General features: G+C 35.0%; 1 protein-coding gene and 1 long non-coding RNA gene across 3 annotated transcripts in view; both read right to left on the bottom strand.

Moving 5' to 3' along the window:
• Positions 1–20,264, bottom strand: part of LOC127831640 (uncharacterized) — a 228,176-nt gene that overhangs the window by 43,249 nt on the left and 164,663 nt on the right. The window lies entirely within an intron of this gene.
• Positions 1,605–19,738, bottom strand: LOC127831631 (solute carrier organic anion transporter family member 4C1-like). 2 transcript variants are annotated; one of them, XM_052356614.1, is made up of 12 exons: positions 19,148–19,738; positions 18,452–18,595; positions 12,149–12,358; positions 11,890–11,955; positions 9,351–9,387; positions 8,726–8,850; positions 7,619–7,725; positions 6,645–6,783; positions 6,070–6,265; positions 4,347–4,491; positions 3,184–3,362; positions 1,605–2,382 (listed from the first exon to the last, which is right to left on the bottom strand). In XM_052356614.1, the coding sequence occupies exons 1-12, from the start codon at positions 19,311–19,313 to the stop codon at positions 2,070–2,072; spliced, it is 1,827 nt and encodes a 608-aa protein (XP_052212574.1). In that variant the 5' UTR covers positions 19,314–19,738; the 3' UTR covers positions 1,605–2,069. The 2 variants fall into 2 exon arrangements, with proteins under 2 accessions (XP_052212574.1, XP_052212573.1); XM_052356613.1 differs by having other exon boundaries at positions 7,619–7,732; positions 8,727–8,850.

The raw sequence follows: 20,264 nt of genomic DNA, 5'->3' as shown, positions 1-20,264 counted from the left end.
ACTTAGTACATAGACCATTGTGTTGTGATCAGTTTTAGTAAGACTGTGTACAGTAGAAACTACATTGTTTAATTAATTCATTACAATTTCATGTTTATTGTGTGTACATAGACCATTGCGTTGTGATCAGTTTTAGTAAGACGGTGTACAGTGGAAACTACCTTGTTTAATTAATTCATTACAATTTCCTGTTTATTATGTGATTAATAAGTTGGCTGTTACATGTGTTCCATGATCGATGGATGGTATACGCTAGTACATGAGCAGACTTGCTTATTTGGTTAAGGTAATACATATGTACTAATACGATATTGTATTCAACACACTGCCTATAATGCTGTATTATACTTGTTTTTCAAACATACACTGGTTTTAATACATAATTCATTGATTCCACAGTTTTTCAAAAGATAATATCACCTTGTAAGCACATTAACGTAAATATTCTAGTAAGTTGATGACAATTTTTTATTATTACTTTTTGTGATACTTTTCTTTTACATGCAAATAAAGTATGTGATTTTTTTTGTATCGCCATACATTACCATATAAGTTTTCGTGATATATCTCTTGAATTAACTAACATCATTTACATGCTTATGCTAGCGGCTAAGCTTAGAAAGACAATGACTAACATATAAATAAGCTCATATAATAATTGATATTTTTATGTTTGCTCCATGTGTTACTAGAATGTATAAATACAAAATATAGATGCTATAACAGTATTTTTGCTTGCATTTTAATCGTGAATATACAGCTACAAACTAAGTTTATGCAGTTTAAACAGTGATTTATGAATTGCTACTAAATTGCTTGGTTTTTAGTGGCGACAGAATTTTAATTAGGCGACAACAGCTTGTTAAAGAAAATATTAAAACACGGTCAGATTCCTATATTTATGAAATATTTCAATTGCAAAACAAGAATGGTGTTAATCAATTACCGGTACAAATGGTTATACATTGATAATTATGACAATAAAAATTGATTTGACACATACCATTATTTTGATTACCTATGTTAAATCAGTTTATGCTATTATCAACAGATTAAGTAGCTTTAGTTGACTTAAGATGTTATAAAACAACCTGTTTCCTGGGCAGGACCAGTATCTGGTGTCTTAAGGGTGATCTAAAGAACGCTTCCTCTTAAAGGATCCATACCGAGACCTCCTAGTCATTAAGCGAACACCAAATTCTCTATGTCGCAGCCACCAAACTATCTTTGAATTCTAAAAGCCTGGAAGATGTTAATTGCTGCATTAAGCACAATAATGTCCCAATTCTTATTACAATACAGCATTAACAAATGAGCTTGTGCCATTATATAAGGTATCACCTTTTATCACCTTATTATGAAAATCGGCACGAAGTCTATGCTACATGAATATAAATATATGAATTAACCTCTAACTACATAAATAATTTCGCTATTATGCATACATTTTAAATGACCGACGAATGTTTCGTATATTTTCGACGTATTCAATTAGAGAACGTAATATCTTAATGTAGATCTCTTGAAATAGCCAGACAGAATCAACATTAAATACTTTAGAAAAGTTTCATTGTGATGTCTTTTATAAATACCAATAAGAAGGCTTATATGTTTCTCTTTATTCATTTTTGTATTTACTTTTTGCAACTTTTTATAATTGTATTGTTGTTTTTTTCAATAAACTAACAGCGAGATAATGAGATTATTTATATCAAAGTAGTTAAGCAAGCTATTTAACAAAGGTTGGTAAAGAAATGGATCATAAACTGTCAAAGAAAAAATCATTGGCTTTACCAAAAGGCGCGTATTTATTAATGTTGCGGGCATCCGAGCAGTACAGAATAATTCCTCACGTCCTTGAACACGACCTTAAACTATCGCAAAGTTATATATTTTTAATTGATGCCATAAGTTCCGTGTGTTGTAAGGCTTTACTCGATATTTATGTATACAACCAATTGTGAAATTTTCACAAGAAACTGTCTTGACCAGAAGCTTTATTGAAACTACAGTGTAGTGTAACCTACAAATCGACCACATTAAACGTTTGATGACGATGATTCTGAAACTTATTTTCGTTCAATATTTGGGACGGAGTCAATTGGTCTGTTGGATCTACTAGCAAAGAGTGACCCAATCAAGAACAACAATCCGCTTAATGCCGAGAAAGAAATCACATAAATTCCGACGCGGACCGACAGCTTTCTGTTATCATAAATCAAGCATTCGCCATCCGATGACTGGCAGTTGGTTTCATTCCATAACCGACAGGAAGAATCAAAGATGGTGCCCATTATGATTGGTCCAGGGATAAGGCCAAGCACCTGAATCATGATCTTCCTGACACCGAGCGATAGATTCCTTGATTTTTCTTCCACGGACCTGAAACGATTGTTTGCGAAATTTCACATCATCATTGTTTTACGACAAATCACATCTCCTTAACCTCTACAACATCTTATATAACCATTGTTTTACGGCATGTCCTATTATTTTGATAACAGTGGTACCTAAAGGGATTTTTGTTAGATTTTATGACAATACAAATATTACAAAACCAATGTTTGCAAAAACACGATAACGTAGACATATTAGTTTAACCACATTGACGTTCGTTCGACCAATTTCATAAATTTAACTATTGAAAGGTGTTCTAAATAAAGGGAGAAAAAACAGGTGATTTTGTATGTTGTCTCATTTGAACGTTCCATTTGGTGCGGTGGTCGAGTGGTAACACTCTGGTCTACCATTCCAGATGTCCCCGGTTCAAATCCCGGCCGGGGCACTGGAAATTTCAGAAATGCTTCAAGTGTTTCCCACCCAACTAGAGATGTACTGGTATGATACCCAGGTAATTCTCGCGTGTATCGGTGCTATACACTGAGCACGTAAAAGAACCAAGGTATCTATTCGCAAAGAGCTAGGGTATCGCACCCGGATTCCTTGTATCCCAATACTGTCTCTTCTGCTTGCTGTCTCTTCAGCAAAACCAAAGGACCCCATTGGAAATAAGTGCTTGCACTTTCATGGGTTATCCTTGACCGCAAGGTCAAAATAAATACATACATACATTTGAGAACCTGTCATCCATTAACAAGCGACGCTATGTCAAAAAATACTTCCTTCCGCGATCTCAACTCGAGTCGAATAGTACAATATATACCTTGTTTTATGTACACTTACGCTAGAATTGCAAGTGTGGATGGTGTTTGCACCATAAGCAAAACGATCACCATCAAAACCAGGACTGGGGCAAAGATCCAGAAGTTCTGGCAACCACTGTCGCAAAAACCTTCCATAGCCCCATGTAAACTTTCATTTCTACTGAGTGCGGTAATACAACTGCAGTCCCCGTATGAATTCTGAAGAACAGGTAGCATATTTAATAACTTAAGTAAATGAACAGAAAGTAACGTTGTTGAATGTTTTCACAATTTAGGTTCAGTTATGTTAATGTTTATGTATACCGTACACGAATGATAAGGTACATCTTTTGTATCTGTCTCATTTTTCACGTTCATGACCAATTTTATTTTATTTTACGCAGTTAAATTTGATTTTTGCAAATTTCCGATCGACAGTTCATTGAAAAAAGAAAAAAAAAACATTACCATTTTTACGGCATAACATATATATTGGTCCTTAATTAGGAACATTCAATGAATGGACTTTAGCATTTTCCTTTACCCATTTATGCCTAGCGTCAAGAAAAAAGGCCTTGGCAAACAGCGTAGACCCAGATGATGATGTCTCATCAGGGCTGCGCTGTTTGCTTAAAGGAATATTTTGGAAATAAATTGATCCAATTTAGAAGGATGGGAGAGTCCACTAGGCATAAATGGGTTTACGAAAATGATTTTTTCCAATTATTTTCGTCATCCCTGAATTGTTATTACAATCTTATGAGTGCCATTCATGACCAGGTCAGTCATCAGGGTCATTAACCTAGTTCCTGATAAATCAAAGGTGTCATGTTCTGAGAAAATTGGGCTAAATGCATGTGCGTTAAGTGTCGACGACACTTTCCGGTTTTATGGTATTTTTAGTTTCAAGGAAGTCCCTTCTTATCGAAAATAAGTTTAGGCGGAAAGTGTCGTCCCTGATTAGCCTGTGCGGACTCCACGGGCTAATCTGTGATGAAACTTTACGCACATTCATTTAGCCCAGTTTTCTCAGAACACGACTCAAAGAGTTCGTTTGTTACAACAGATACTTCTGGAGACGCTTCGATTAAAACGTAAACCTGTGCCATTGCATTTAAACATCATGACATCAAACTTAGAAATGTATTGTTTTCACAACTGGCAATAAGATACTTGTAAACAGAAGACGGAAGTTTTATAAACCTTGTCGTCCTTTGTATTGATGTTCATGCACCCGGCAACACAAGGGGACGTGTACACGTAGCCGTCTGCTCCGCACACGGGTGAGAACTCGAGTGTACCACAGTGACACGGACGGTTACAGGGCCAAGTGGTATTCAGCTGAGAGCTGCAAAGGTAGATAATGACAACGAAACGTTAGCAGTGTAAGTTCTTAGGGAATAAATGCAATAGTAAACTGAACTATTGTAATGGTAAAGTGATAAAATATTTCTCAATTTGCTTGTTTAACGCATGTATTTGCTTGAAGAAAATGTATATAATGAATGATCCAAATGCATTGGTGTTATTCTTTAATGTTTTTATGTTCTTGTCTTGGTGTGTGTTTATATGAGTGAACATTTGTTTAAAAATCATGCGTAACAAAGTTATTGGCCTTACACGAACGATTGCATTCACTGTACACACATGAGAAATATGCACGAACTTCAACTGTCCACTTTACCTTTGAAGCGATAAGCATGTCTTCACATCATGATTCTTTGTAAATATTTATTACAAAATCCAATCATGCACAACAAAGATATGCGTCTAGCACATTGTGTTTATATGTACTCATCCTTTAATGTAATTGCATTATTTTACATAAGGTTTACCTTCAAACTGAAGCGCCTTCCATTTATACTTTCGTATTGCAATATGAACTATAAAGGGTCCGAATACCGCCGTTATTTTACACTGCACACGAACACGAGTATTTTGTGCCAAACAAAATGTCAACAATTAATGAAGCATAAACCAGTCAAGTTGTGCTACACATGAAGTATATTTCTTATATGTGACATTTTCCTATAAGGAAGCACCATAGCTACTGCATACAAAAATGTTTGAAATAATAATGTATTTTCAAATTGCTGTATACAGAATTATTACTTACAGATACATTAGCGTGTACTATCAATAGTATCATGAAAACACCATCCACAGAGTCAAGTGTCAAATATGAAACTGACCTTGAACCGAAAGATATGATTTGTTTCACTGCGATTATTTGCGCAAATTTGTTTCGGAGTCCCTTATAACGATTATGAACAAGTGAAAAATGCCCACATTGCCATTGACCTTGAAATAGTCTACACGGTTTTGCATATTACATATCGTCTTAAATTTATGATTATTTGTTTCCATTTATTGGGAATCCAATCATGCACAACAATGTTTTTTGCCGGACATATTAATTTACTATTATTTGACACATATAAGTAATATGCGAAAGCTTAATCTGCAGACTAGTTTCTTAATTTGGAAACGAGTCACGTTGTTTGTGTACGAAAAACATCGTTTATATATATATAATATGCGAAACCTGGTCGACTGTGAGCTGAATCTTAAAATTACAGCATCGTAATGAACAAGACACGAAATGTACAATAAACACACACGCACACACACGTAGTTCTGGCTACCATAACTTTAAATGTCGCTTTTTATGATTTTTGACTGGCGCGACTTTATAGTACAGGTCTGTCAATACTATATAAACTGTACGCTGAAGTTTCTTTAGCTAACACACACGCACACACACACGCGCGCACGCGCACACTTACACACACACACAAGGACATAAGTAACACGAAATGTCTTCCTGTAAATAATGCCTAGATTTTCTCACGTGATAATTTGTCCGCAATTTAATTGTTCATGTACATTTTCCTAGATTTCGATACAAGTTTAATATTATTCATACACTTTCCATGAACCACTTAGGTCTTCACCGGCTAGCACCACGTTCGGACAGCTAGCCAGGAACGCGAGACCCATAGCTGCGGTCACCGTGGCGACCATGGCATTCATCCTCAGCATTCCTACCACCTCCAGGTTCAGACACCGGATAAGAACACCACTTAGAATGACGCCAACCGCTCCCAACAATATATTGATTCCTAAAACGAGACATCTAACAAGATAATTATTGTGTTCGCAATAGTTTGAGATGCGATTTAGGGATTCCCTTATCACCTAATTAATAAAAGCAGAATTACAGAAAAAATACTTTTAATAATAAATAACCATTTTATTATGCATGGGTTTGTTATCGGATTAGCGTTAATTTTACGAATTTACTGCTGTTGGCATATTCAAAAGAAATAATGATTATCACTGGTGTTTATATACAGTAATAAATTCTTACATGATGATGGAATATTTTCGAAAATGCACGTCTGATGATTGGATAATTTACAGTGTATGCATGCTCGAAATGCGGCAAACATTACTGAACTAAATTTAATAAATTATGAACTATGAACTGAATGTATATACCTAAATATATTCCTGTCGAAACCAAGGACACGTTGTATATGGTGATAATGTACTTGAAAATGTAAGGAATTAGTCCAAATAGTACCATATACGTAGCACACACGCCCAGTGATACGAACATGTACACAGGGTGTTTGGACTGTAAACAAACAAGCAAAATATGTATCATAAATCCCATTGCGATAGTATGCATGTTTTAGTTAAAGTATTCTTTCCCAAGGCTTAGCAAACACAGGTGGAAGTAACGTACCCTGGATAGTATTTTTTTGTTATTTATTTTATTAAGAGCCCAATATATTCAAATAAATACATAAAATCATGTTTAATGAGAAACAAAATTGACAAAGAGCCGTGAAAAAAAAAATCCCCACCCTCTGATATTGGAATCATAATGATTCCAATATCAGAGGGCGGGGATTTTTTTCATGGCTCTTTGTCAATTTTTTTCTCATTAAACATGATTTTATATATTTATTTGAAAATATTGGGCTCCTAAAATATATATATATGAAAAATACTATCCTGGGTACGTTACTTCCACCTGTGTTAGCAAAGTGACAGTTTAATGGAAAAGATGAGTTATCCCTATTAAAAAAACTATTATCATGTCACTACAGACTACATAAATAGTAACAATTCGTCTGCTTTACGACATGGTCTTTATGATTATTAAGTGACTAATTGTCAGAATCGATTGCAATAGAAACACAATTTGTTTACATACACAAACATATGCATAAAACAGCAACCGATACATTGCTGCGCTAATAGCCATGGTATTAACCCATTTATGCCTGGTGGACTCTCCCATCCTTCAAAATTGGATCAATTTATTACCGAAATTAGGGATGTCTAGTATATATATTTCTATATTTAGAATATTTTTTACAGAAACTCCTTCAAGCCAAGGCCTTTTTCTAGACGCTAGGCATAAATGGGTTAACGACGCGTTCGTGTTGTTATCTCAAACTTACAAGTTTGAGGCCTGTTCTGAGGAAGTCCACGACGGCTTGACACATGTGTCTGGTTTTGGAAGCATTCTGGTTGTTTCCGGTACTGTACTCCACCTGTTCATGGTTTCCTTGTCCAATTGTACAGAAATATATTTTTTTTAAACATGTAGATGCGTGGAAAAAAATAGACAACAGCCCTTCTTTTACCACAATCTACATACATAAATAGATCTATATTTAGACAAATTACAAATAAACACGAAGTAAAACTTCAGATATACCACCACACAAATATTTATCAGTACTTTATTTATTGAATGGAAAATACATGCAGTTAGACACAGCACCAACGTACAAGACGCAACACACAAGCGCTACAAACACGAACAAATAAATGAAAATAGTCCTCATGTAGATCTATTGATGGTATTTAATTCATCAACCATCAAACCCAAGTTTCAAAATGGCTTACAACAGAAAATAATTAAATGGTGCATGTTAATGTGTGATAAAAAGGGACGGTATCACAATCGTAATTCGATAACTACACATCCATAACGGGAACAATTATTACATAATTCACATAATACCGCGTTAGTTAAAAAATTACACGTGTATTCATATATTAGGTTAACCAAAATGCAATAAGTATCACCTAATGTGCAACCACGAGCGTTCAATGCAAATCAGTTCTGATCACCTTTAACCCATTTATGCCCAGTGGACTTTCCCATCCTTCTAAATTGGATCAATTTATTTCCAAAATTAGGGGTGTCAAGTATATTTATTTCTATATTTAGAATATTACTAACTGAAATTCCTTTCAGCAAACAGCGCAGACCCAGATGAGACGCCGCATTATGCGGCGTCTCATCTGGGTCTACGCTGTTTGCAATGTCCTTTTTTCAGAACGCTAGGCATGAATGGGTTAAATGCATGCCATCCTACAGTAAGGTATGTCCAGAAAAGATATTTCTTAAATATAACGTGTTAAACAAATATGTCATGTACTCATGCAGTAATGTTTAATATGTTCGCTCTATATTCATAAGTTTCTCAGCTTTCAGTCCATTATCTGCATCGGGTCTGATCAGTATTGTTTTCAAACAGCATCAGTATGTTTCTCACCTTTGAGTTGTCCTGGATAAAAGCTGAGCGGGACAGCAACACAGACTGCCATAAGGGCCGCTGGTACGAATCCAAGCCACCAGGCACCGACCCAGTGGACGCTAGACAGGCCCGTGGTGTTGTTACTGATAAATGGGATTGATGACATACGTGTTTTCTCATTGTAATAGTTAACCCATTTATGCCTAGCGTCTAGAAAAAAGGCCTTGGCAAACAGCGTAGACCCAGATGAGACGCCGCATGATGCGGCGTCTCATCAGGGTCTGCGCTGTTTGCTTGAAGGAATTTCTGTATAAATATTCTAAATATAGAAATAAATATACTATACTTCCCTAATTTTGGAATAACTTGATCCAAATTAGAAGGATGGAAGAGTCCACTTGGCATAAATGGGTTAATAAAGTATTCGCCAATTGTTTACATGATATTTTTAGGTTCGGTCTTTTGCACATGACTGAATGTATTGAATTAAAACAAAAACATAAAGTTGAATTGGATGTTGAGTTTTAAATATGTTAAACGTATTGAAACCTCTTAAGCATATCACACTAATAAAGCCAATACGTTGAGAACTTGTTGTCGTGTTATTACTGGTTGATCATTAAAATCACAAAATAAATCTTACGTATCACCCTGCCGATCAAAGTCCACATACACATTCTCACTGGGGGCTGACGAGGTCAAAGCGTAGTCCGTTTCGCTACGACGTCGGGTATATGTTTTACTACGAAAACATTGTGTAAATACACTACTTAATCAGGCGAGTTTCATCTTTTCTGGTGTTTATGGATTAGAGAACGGAACATCCAGTAAAGGTAGGTACTTAGTTTCAATAATAAACTAATAACAAATGCGCGTAGTTGCAACCTTTAAGTTTATTTTGAGCTAAAATCGAAATATTTCGATTTGAAGCAATGCATAAGGTGGTTATTCTGTTAAATTAGCCAATTACGGTAACTTAAATTAAATAAAACTACATGTTACTTTGATTCAGTGTAAATTACACATTTTAAAGTACAAAACAGGTTACGAACATATTTTTTAATCATTCAAATGCTTTGTTTCGAAGGAAATTACAAGTCGCTTTATGTATAGGTTTCGCACAGAGTATGTATTGGTTGCGCAACGAAGTACAAATATAATGTATAGGTTGCTCAACGAAGATTCTGTATCTATTTCAGGACATATCACATGCAGTTTGCAGTTACTGCAGACTGCTATTTTCCAGTGCAAAAGATGCCGTGCTTCATTGTGCGCATTAACATCCAACCGAAAAAGATGAACCCGGTGAAAGCCGACAGAGTCCCGGCAGAGCCCCGGTATACCGTCACTCCGCCGGCTCTCACCGGGGCTATAACGGCATCAAACCACGGCAGAGCTGCTGTAACGCCCGGTTTAACCGTGGACAACCGGGGCTCCACCGGGAAAGTATTCAAATGTTTAATACATCCGTGATGAACCAGGTGTTACCGGAAAGGACCGGCAATGACCGGCTTTGCACTGGAAACAACCGGAACTTCACCGGAAACAACCGGGACGGCACCGTCAGAGCACCAGTTTACTTATGTAACGTAGCTATAAAGAGACTCTGCCGGCATTCACCGGGGCGTTGCCGTGGCTCTGCTGGGGTGTGTTTGGGCCCCGGTGGAGCTAAGGTGCCGTCCCGGTTGTTACCGTTACAGTCCCGGTTGTTCCCGGTGCCACGCCGGTCGTTGCCGGTCCTACTTGGTGACTCCCTGTTCATCCCATAGGTATTAAACATTTCAATACTTTCCCGGTGGAGCCCTAGTTGTCCCCGGTCGTCCACGGTTCATCCCGGTGGAGCACCGGATCATCCCGGTAGGGCCCCGGTTCAGCCCGGTAGATGCCTGATCACGCACTAGGGCTCCGCCGGCGTCATAGTGAGACTGGGCCTTAACCGCATTGTAACACGAGGTAAATTTACCAGCCGTCATGTACGCAGTAAACAATAACCTGTGACAGAAACCCACTGCCACACCTTTACAGCAATATATTGGTTATGCAATTGCGGATTTGTGCTATTGGGGTCCTACTTTCCACACCTAACGGCTGTTACAGGTGTGGATTTTACAGGTGAAATCATGTATACAAACATAAAGTTCATCTCAAATAAGTTGACGATAACCGATTTTCAAGAAAATCGCTTTGATATTTACAATTTAAAAATCAAAATCTGTATGAGATAAATAATGATCGAAGTTGGGACATGGGATTTACTTTGACATAAGCAGCGTTTCGAGATAAGCGAGTTGGGGATAACGAGAATCGAATGTTATTTGATAAAGAGTACCGTATGCTGAAAACCTATCGTCGCTCTCTATCAAAATAAACGTATAAGGGATTGTCACGAGGAGATGAGTCATTTTTATTGAGACCGACGACATTAGGTTCTCGACTCTCAACTGTCATCTTATATATGGATTTTCGATTTGAATCGTTTCCTTTGGCCTTGTCGTGAATTTAATTATATCAAAATAATGTGCATTACCATGTCGACTGTGCGCTTCGGATCATGTTGTGCCGTTGTTACTACCTCGTCCTCAAAGGAAACATCCAGCCACTCAATGACTATGTATTTAAAAAACTTTTCTTTATTTTGCCTTCGAGAGATAACCAATACGTCTTCTGTGAGAAACGCATACACGCTAGAGCGTTGTCGTAGCGAGGCATATACGTATACTGTCAGAGACATGATCATGCCTAATAAAAGTAATAATAATAGCCTTTGCTTCTGATAACTGGGTCACCCTACACATTTCTAAACACACCAGTGGCTTAACGATACTTAGATAAATTTGGAAATTGTAAAATGTGTCATTAAACACAGTTGTAAACCTAAATTGCATTTTTTAAAGTGAAACTTGACTTCGGTTTGATAAATCAGCGGTATATTTCATGTTTAACCGCATAAACCAGACACATCTTGGATTATAATTTGATGAAACAGACCTATGAAATGTCATTGTGCTTAAATTCAGAGTTTTGTTAGAAGAAAAGCATAATCTTACATGTTTTAAACACAATTTTCTACTACTCCGTTATCGATGTTATGTGTATTTTAACAATGTTTTCGTAGTAAAACATATACCCGACGTCGTAGCGAAACGGACTACGCTTTGACCTCGTCAGCCCCCAGTGATTCTGTGTTATAGCCCCGGCAATGAAAAAGCCACACGCCTGGCCAATATTTGATCCCGCAAATATTATCCCTGGAAACACAAATCAGCCGAATCCAGCAATTAACTAAATTGTAACGTTACTATTGTCAAATGTTGTTTTGGAATACCTTTAAAATGTATGTACAAACATTTTTTTATAGAATGCATTCTTTAAAAACAAAATCAAGAAGTTAAGTTATTGATCGCAACAGAACGATTGATATATTTCATTTCATGAACAAACCAATGAAAATGGGCGTTTTCTTGGGATCGGCATTGTCGTATATGTACGAATGTCCCAACGTCAACAGCGGGATGAACCCAACCCCTACTACCATCTGGGCGACAATAAACAAGCCTAGGATGAGCGAGTTTTCACGCCCACCACATGAGCCGCCGTATGTTGCATTCCCCGAGTGACATAAACTGTGAGATGTGCTTTCCACCGTGACATCTGCTGACAAGAAATAATTTGTTTTGAAAGATAGTATCTGTACGTTTGTGTAATGGAATACGTATTTATGATGATTTAAATTAATATAATTTGGTGTATAATTTGGAGTAATTCAGTTTTAATATTTTTTCATCAAATTTGGCATTTTTGTAGTACGTTTTTTTAAAGTGATGTTATGGGCATTTTTCGCAGTTGAATTGAGCTGAAAAGAATTAACAGGTCAAAAGAGCAAGTTAAAATATGGTTACTGACCAATTATCTGCAACTCATCTTGCTCCCAGTTGTTTATAAAAATATATTTTTATTCGATATTTTACGTGACTCACCCAGTCCTGTAAGCCGAAATGATCCTTAAAACAAAATGGTGTCTTTGTGTCGTATAAACGAATCTGCACTAAAACTAAATTTATGTTCACATTGTACATGCGTGATCAGTTGTCAAACGAAAGTACGGTTGATATTCAAATGCATTATTTTTCTCTTTCCGGGATTTTGTTTTAGTATGTAGATGCTGTATTAACAAATATAAGTGTATATGAAGTGAAAACACCAAAAATAAACAACGGTTGCTATAGACACCTATAAACTGTTAGATGCCCATAATATCACTTTAAAGTATTATAACTGTCATCGTGACATCTGGTGATGAGAATAAAAATGTTTTGAAAGATGTTGAAAGATGTTATCTTTATCTATTTCAAAAAAGAACGTATGTTCTGTGATTGAAATTGTTATAATTGTAATTGGTTGTAATTAGGTCTTATTATATTCTACATCAAAATATTTTTAATCTTTTTTGCATGATGTAAGACGAGGTTTTTCAGCGTTTGAGCAATTAAGTTTGATAAATTATTTAAGTGTGTCCCTCTGAGTATAATATAATATAATATAATAATGCGTATATTATGTATTATCATATTTGTAACTTTTACTTACATTGTGTAAGTGATTACTAACAATATTTTTCATTTACGTTATTTTTTTATCAAGTATGTGATTGCACAAATATAGAACACTTTCATTCTACTCGTCAAATTGATTCGTGATTAATGACCAAAACTATTAAGTTGAGGACCGCCGACCTCCGGTGGCAAAGTACGAACGTTTTACATGGTCTGTTTAACAGCCAAGTCCGTGTATATACCGCCTTTTCGTTTTCATTTGAAAAACCGGAACACGAAAAACAACAAATCTTACTACGTAATGCGATTTTTCAATAACCAAAAAACAAATATTTTCTTTAAAGCGTTTATCATTGTACTAAGAATAAAACAAAATAAGACACTTATTTTTCTATTTATATTTTTTCCATCTGAATATAAACAAAGTCAATGTCTGGACATTAGAATGAAGTGTCACGATATCCGTTTTTGCTTTTAACTTCATGAACACTTTTTTCCACTTGATACTAATTTGCATTGGGCTGAAAAGCGAAAGTCATTTTGTGAAAACTCGGTGTCAAAACTTGTAAATTTAAAGTCCCAGGTCTCTTTTCATTATACGATACTAACATTAAAGAATAAAAAAAAAAATCTTACCACACAAGAAATTTATTCCGAGTATGATTATATTCAGGCTGGAATAATTACTACCATACTACCATGCAAGACTTTTTTTTCAGGTGAGGTATTTATAGAACATTTCAGTTTTTATAACAGCAATTTTAGTCTAAGAATCTCTTGGTAAATACAGACCTTAATTAGTGTTTATTTTCCAATAATTTTAACCGAGTAACGTTCGGACCGTTTTTGAATGATGCCTTACAACAATTTTACAGTTATTCATAGGATACAATAAATCGTTTTTTTTCCAAGCGCATTTTTGTGACAAACTCATGTGCACAAATCTTCTGTAAATGGGCCTTTAATGTTTTATACTGACACAAAAATACATTCCGTTGATCGAAATCTATCCCCGAGATTAATAGATTCTAGTAATGTAAAAGTCGATTAACATACATGACTACTTCTATGGATTAAAACACGAAGTAAAATATAGCTTATCGCCCTAGTTTGGGGTTTTAAGTAAAGCAATATAATGAATAGAAAACAAAATTAAAAAAAAATTAACGTATAGTATCTCTCAAGCTACCTGGCTTTATGATTAGCAATTTATAAAGTGATTGGTTCTGAACAGAAAAGTAATTAAAATTATTGTTGCAAAACGAAAACTTGTATTTATAAACGATTTTTATCCCCTGGATTCGATCATTAATCTCGTTAAATTGTGAATATAAAACTTGTTTTCGTGTTTTTTTTTAATTATTTGTATTATATGTAGGTCCCTGTTAATTAGTTGGTCGCTAATGAAGGCTAAAAAGGAGAAATGATTGAGATGATAGCGTTGTCATGTTAAAATATTATTAACTGACAGATCCTATAAAAAGGCGTGTACGAATGTTAATAACTGTTTAAATACAACGAGCAATATAATTAAATAACGCCGTTGGCTTACTTACCGAACAAAACTCAAACAAGGACTGGCGTTAGTAGTTATAAAAAATTAGTTTAATATGTTAATGTAAATTTGTAAATATGTATCGCGTTAACATAGCCCGAAACATCAAACTATCGAATAATACTTCATTTTCATTTTGTCATTATGCCTATAAAAGTATTTACTTACAAATCTATTTTACTTCCTAAAGTTCGGTTATCTTGTTCCCACAGATTAATTAGTCGTTACCACTCGCTATAAGGAATTACTAAAACGTTCGAACGGGTTAGTTATTTATAATAACGACTTACAGCTGAGCGCCACCCAGTTTTCGTATTATGAGACAAATTTACTGATGAACATCTTACTATTCGTATCCTGTATGTCAGTCACTTGGTAGTAAGACAATTGGAACTAATACATATGCTTGACTACCAGCTGGGTAATTTTTGTGAAATAACGTCAAACAAGTATGTTAATTTTCGCAATATTAAGATTGCGTTTTGTTTTATAATTAGTAAAACGAAAAATGCTATTCAAAAATATTTGTTGTCTTTTTTCTATTTTGTATTAGTTTTAGTAACTTCAAAATTTGATTACGAACCTATATTTGTTGATATTCTTTTGTCGTGCTTTTTTCCCTTAAAAACACACGAAAAGACGGTATGTACACTGACAAAAAGTGGCTAAATCCACTCAGGTTCCTCTGAGCGCATTTACATGAAGTCACAAGTACATGCCATATCAGCCTGAATCTCGCCACAATGCCTTGACCGCCCGAGCAATGGTTTGCCTTGAGTTTATCATACTTTCATTTCATTAACTTGGTAATAAATTCCACCTCTCGGTCACTAAAGGTTTGAGCCTTTTTTGCTTGATTTCTTTGTGAGAGAGTCGGATGCAATTAAAATTATTTAACAAATACCATTTATATTTAAGTTAATGATTGTAAGTTAAAAATATACTATTTTGTATAATGCATTTATATATATGCTTTCTTGTTTATACTCGGGATTGGTCGTTACAGCCCATTGCTTTATACACTTGCCCCATACTTTTGAACATAATATAACAAAGCCAACAAACTGCAACAAAGTCCCAGAAATTATCGATTGCTAGTGGGATGGGGTTATAAACGCACAACTCATTCACAGCCGTTCCCTTCTTCGGCGAATTGGGACAGTAAAACGTGCATTGTGTAAACAATTACGGGTATTGTGATTATTTTTATAGTGATTAGACACTGTTAAGCGAAAGCTATTTTTAAGGTCATTCTGATCTCGCGAAACGAGATTTTATTATATAATTCAAATATGATTTTGAAAGAGTCCAACAGACTTCCGTGCTGTTAGTTTTGACTCTAGACACATAATTTTAGAAAACTTGTTAAAAGAAAAGAGGACAACTATTTTAAGTTACACACCAAATATAAAAATCCTGACCCTTGCGGTTTCAATGAAGAAGATTTTCAAATTATCGATATTAACTACACAAGTCTTCATCAATAATTTTAGTCCAGGGCTATGGCAACTTTTTACTTAAGAAGCATGATTCAACAACTGTAGCAGATGACTATACTATAAGACTTAACATGCCAAATAACAAGCCTCTTGGAACTGCTGTTTCAGAAAATATGACTGTCAAAGTTTTCACTTAATAATTATAGTTAAACAAGTAACGCATAGGGCGGGATAATGTATTACCCAATAGGGATGATTTTAATATAGTTGTTACAGGACCAGAATACCATATTTTACAAAAACTAATTCCCTGCCCTTACGTTTTTAGAGAAAACCTTTTAAATATGTAAGTCTTCGGTCATTTCTTCATCATTGGGCGTGGCCAGTTTTTACCCAATGGGCGATCTTTAAAATAAAATTTGGTACAGGACAAAAATAAAATGATACATGCCAAAAACCAAACCTTTTGGCCTTGCGGTTTCAGACAAGACATTTTTTAAGTGTGTGCTCACATTTAAAGCAAGAAACCCTCAGGGAGGGGCCAATTTTCAGCCCAGGGGATTATTTCGAAAAACTCTTTAAAACTTCGGACGAACCGATCGATTAATAAGAATGACTTCTATATCATCCCTTACTAAACTACTTTTACCTTAAGTCGTCTTTTTTAACGGACAGAAGACATTTGAATTTAGTTGACATATCATGAGCAATATTGTCTAATAGTTAACTATGATTTTGCAAAAAAAAAAAATGACTTCTTGATTGTTCACAAAGTTTTATAACACCCACATAAGGAAAATTTCTTAGCCCACTTGTACTCATATTATTCAGTAGCCCTAAACCGTTTTCAAACTCAGCAGATATATTATAAGCAAAAGCGTTCTGGTCAAGATTCGTGAGGGTTGGGTAAACATGTAACTTCTGGAAAGTTCAGACGCTTTTTATTTAAATTAACAAAGCTACATTGTTTTTGAACGCAGTTTTATAATTTACCCAATTGTCATTTAGACCGATTTCTTACCATGTTCGTGAATATTGGAAATAAATATATTCTCTAGAGTGTTGACAATGTATATTTTGACAACGGACAATGCAGTAACGATGATTAACAATTGGCAAAATGTGTTCACAAAAGCTCACTGTAAGCAAGTTGTGCTCATTAGATCTATTAAGGACTCTTGCTAGCTACATCTGTGTAAGCTATGACAGTGCAAGGCAAACAGGATTTCTTATTCAACGATTAATAGACTTGCGTCCTTGGCGTTCCAATTAAGTCGTTTGATTAAAACTCTTAAAAGGAATTACTTTTTTTAGTTACAAACACTTTAAAATTGGCAAAGTATTTTCATCAAAATAATAACATAATAAGTAAACATAGTGCATCTCCTGACAACATACTTGTTGACCAGACAGGGGTTTTCATAGAAAAGTAATATTCAAGTGCAAAGTCAAAATTTGTTCCATAAAATGCTTCCGACATCGCTTAGTTTTGAGTCAACACTTCTCACTATCAATAGAACAGCTGTCTATAATCTTCCTTGTTAAGAAGAACGCTTACAGCTCTCAGACAGTGGTTGGAGTGTTTAAATCAAGGTCATGACTTGGTATTAAAAACCTAATTCTGCGGTATGTAAAGGGTGAATATTAAACTGTTACAATTAAAATGTGACAATAAACAAATGCAACTTAAGGTTTTTATATACAGTGCTCGACAATGATAATTCTGAGTTTCTTTGGGCAGACATTCTGATTTTGCGAAATGAAGGAATTTTTTTATAATTCACAGATGATTCTGAAGGAGTCCGACGGACATCCTTGACACGCAAAAAGTCTCATGTCCACGAGTCTGGGACTACCGGACTCCCGTTAGTGTCGAACACTTAATTTGATACTTTTTCGTCTGACAAATGACATAATTGTAAGTGTTGCATTTTTGGTAATTTTAATGTGGTGAGTTGACACATTTCAATGGTCAAGTTTTCGCACAGTAACCATCGTTTATACATGCATGGGTACTTAACAGGCGGGAATTATGTAAATCATGCGGTAATCAAATAACCAAAGTTTATATTGACCACTGTGTATTCATTTGGCTGTTGAATGGATGAACCAATTGTCAGTCAGGTCTCATCATAAGATCGAATTTGGCGTATTGAAGACGTTTATAGGATTGTATAAAACGCAGAAAGTCTTTTACCTGACAACGTGTATATATCCAGCCAATGCGGCACAATGTATAGAACACACCCTATCGCCATTATAAAGGTCCCTACAGCAAGACACCGGGCCCTGTTCACGTGACTTCCTATAAACACCACTAGTAATACCAGCACCGTGGCCGCTACAACATAACAACGTTATTGCATAGCATTTCTTGCACAAAATTGTTAATTATTTAAGGTATAATGTTCATTTTCAAATGAAGATCGATTATTTATTGTTGTAACAAATGTATAATAAACAACGTTAAAAGAAAATAAATCTTAGTGAAATATATAATATATTATCTTATTTTAATTGAATGAAACCAAAATAATATTTGTATTGCATAATGCGTTATGTAAGATGAAACGTTCTCTAGTTTCAATATAAACTAATCGAAACACCACATCAGATTGTATTTTCGGCTTATAATTAACGATTTATCAAATTTCACATAAATCTTGTAATTTAGTATATTTTAACAGTATACAAAGGCATCGAACCAATGATTTTCTAGACGATTTTCTACAAAAACATTATTACAATAAAATCACATGATTACAAACGCTAAACACATTTACCAAATAAATACAGAAATAAGATAATAACCATATTCTTAAGCAATATAAAAGACCTTGCGGTCGTTAGAAAAATAAAACAAAACACATGACAACAACAAACTTCTCATTACCTATTTCATTGGAGGCCGGAATGAGCGCTGTTCGCTGACTGGACATGGTAAACTGCCTCTCTATGGCCGGTATGCTGATGCTGGTCAGTCCGGTTATAAACTCCTTTATAAATGTCACCATCGACATCAAAAACACCAGCAAATATATGTTTGTTATTGTTTTCATTTTTGCAGTAATAACGTTATGTTTGTAACTTAAAAGAAGATTACCTCAAACTGATGTATTTATCTATCCTACATGTTGGCCGAGTATCCATCGAAGCAGTGAACAGCTTGAAACACGTTATATGTTTAAAAAGTTAATTATGTATGAAACGTCAACAGCGAGTTGAAAATCACCTTTTGACATTTTAACCTCGTGCGTGAATACTACTACGGCTGGCTAGGTTTACATCCCGAAAAATATGACGCGCGAGTCAGAGCTGGTTAATAAGCTGCCTTTAACAAACCTGTTACACGAAGATACGAACTATCTTTTTGAACAGGTTCTACCTTTTCCTAGTTCTCTGACAACTCATTCAACCTTTCATGCTATTGAAGCATTTGAGTCAACTTCAAATAAATCAAACTATATCATTGTTTTACTCTTTTCTCAGTTACAATGCTAATTGTGGGACGTAATGTTTACCTCAGCCACTTAACTGCACTCGACTTGCGACTGCATATAACGCAAGATGCCCCTTCTTCAAAATATTCTATAGACGCACACAAAAATGTTGATATGTTTACTTTTTTAAAGATTTTGTTATATACTTTTGAATTGAATCGCTTGCTGCTACTCTTTTCAAGAGAGGATTTGTTACTTTTTAAGAAGAGCATAGCCTTTTCTTAATATGATCTGAAAAAACTCACTCATGAAATTCATATGGAACAAGCATTTAAAACCTTAAAATAATATATATTAAATAATCAACAACAGTAACAACACCATTGTTACACACATATACCAAAAACAGCAAGTATCGAATGTTTACTTGTATACAGTATCACATGTTTGTTCATATACAAAAACGGCAAGTATAACATATTTGTTCATATACACAAGCAACAAGTTTCACATGTTTGTTCATACATGTATACAAAAGCAACACGTATCACATGATTTTTCATACATATA

The sequence above is a fragment of the Dreissena polymorpha genome, chromosome 5 (genome assembly GCF_020536995.1).
Source record: "Dreissena polymorpha isolate Duluth1 chromosome 5, UMN_Dpol_1.0, whole genome shotgun sequence".
In the NCBI taxonomy this organism is placed as follows: domain Eukaryota; kingdom Metazoa; phylum Mollusca; class Bivalvia; order Myida; family Dreissenidae; genus Dreissena; species Dreissena polymorpha.
Note: the sequence above shows the minus strand (reverse complement) of the source record. Positions and strands in the feature narration are given on the sequence as shown.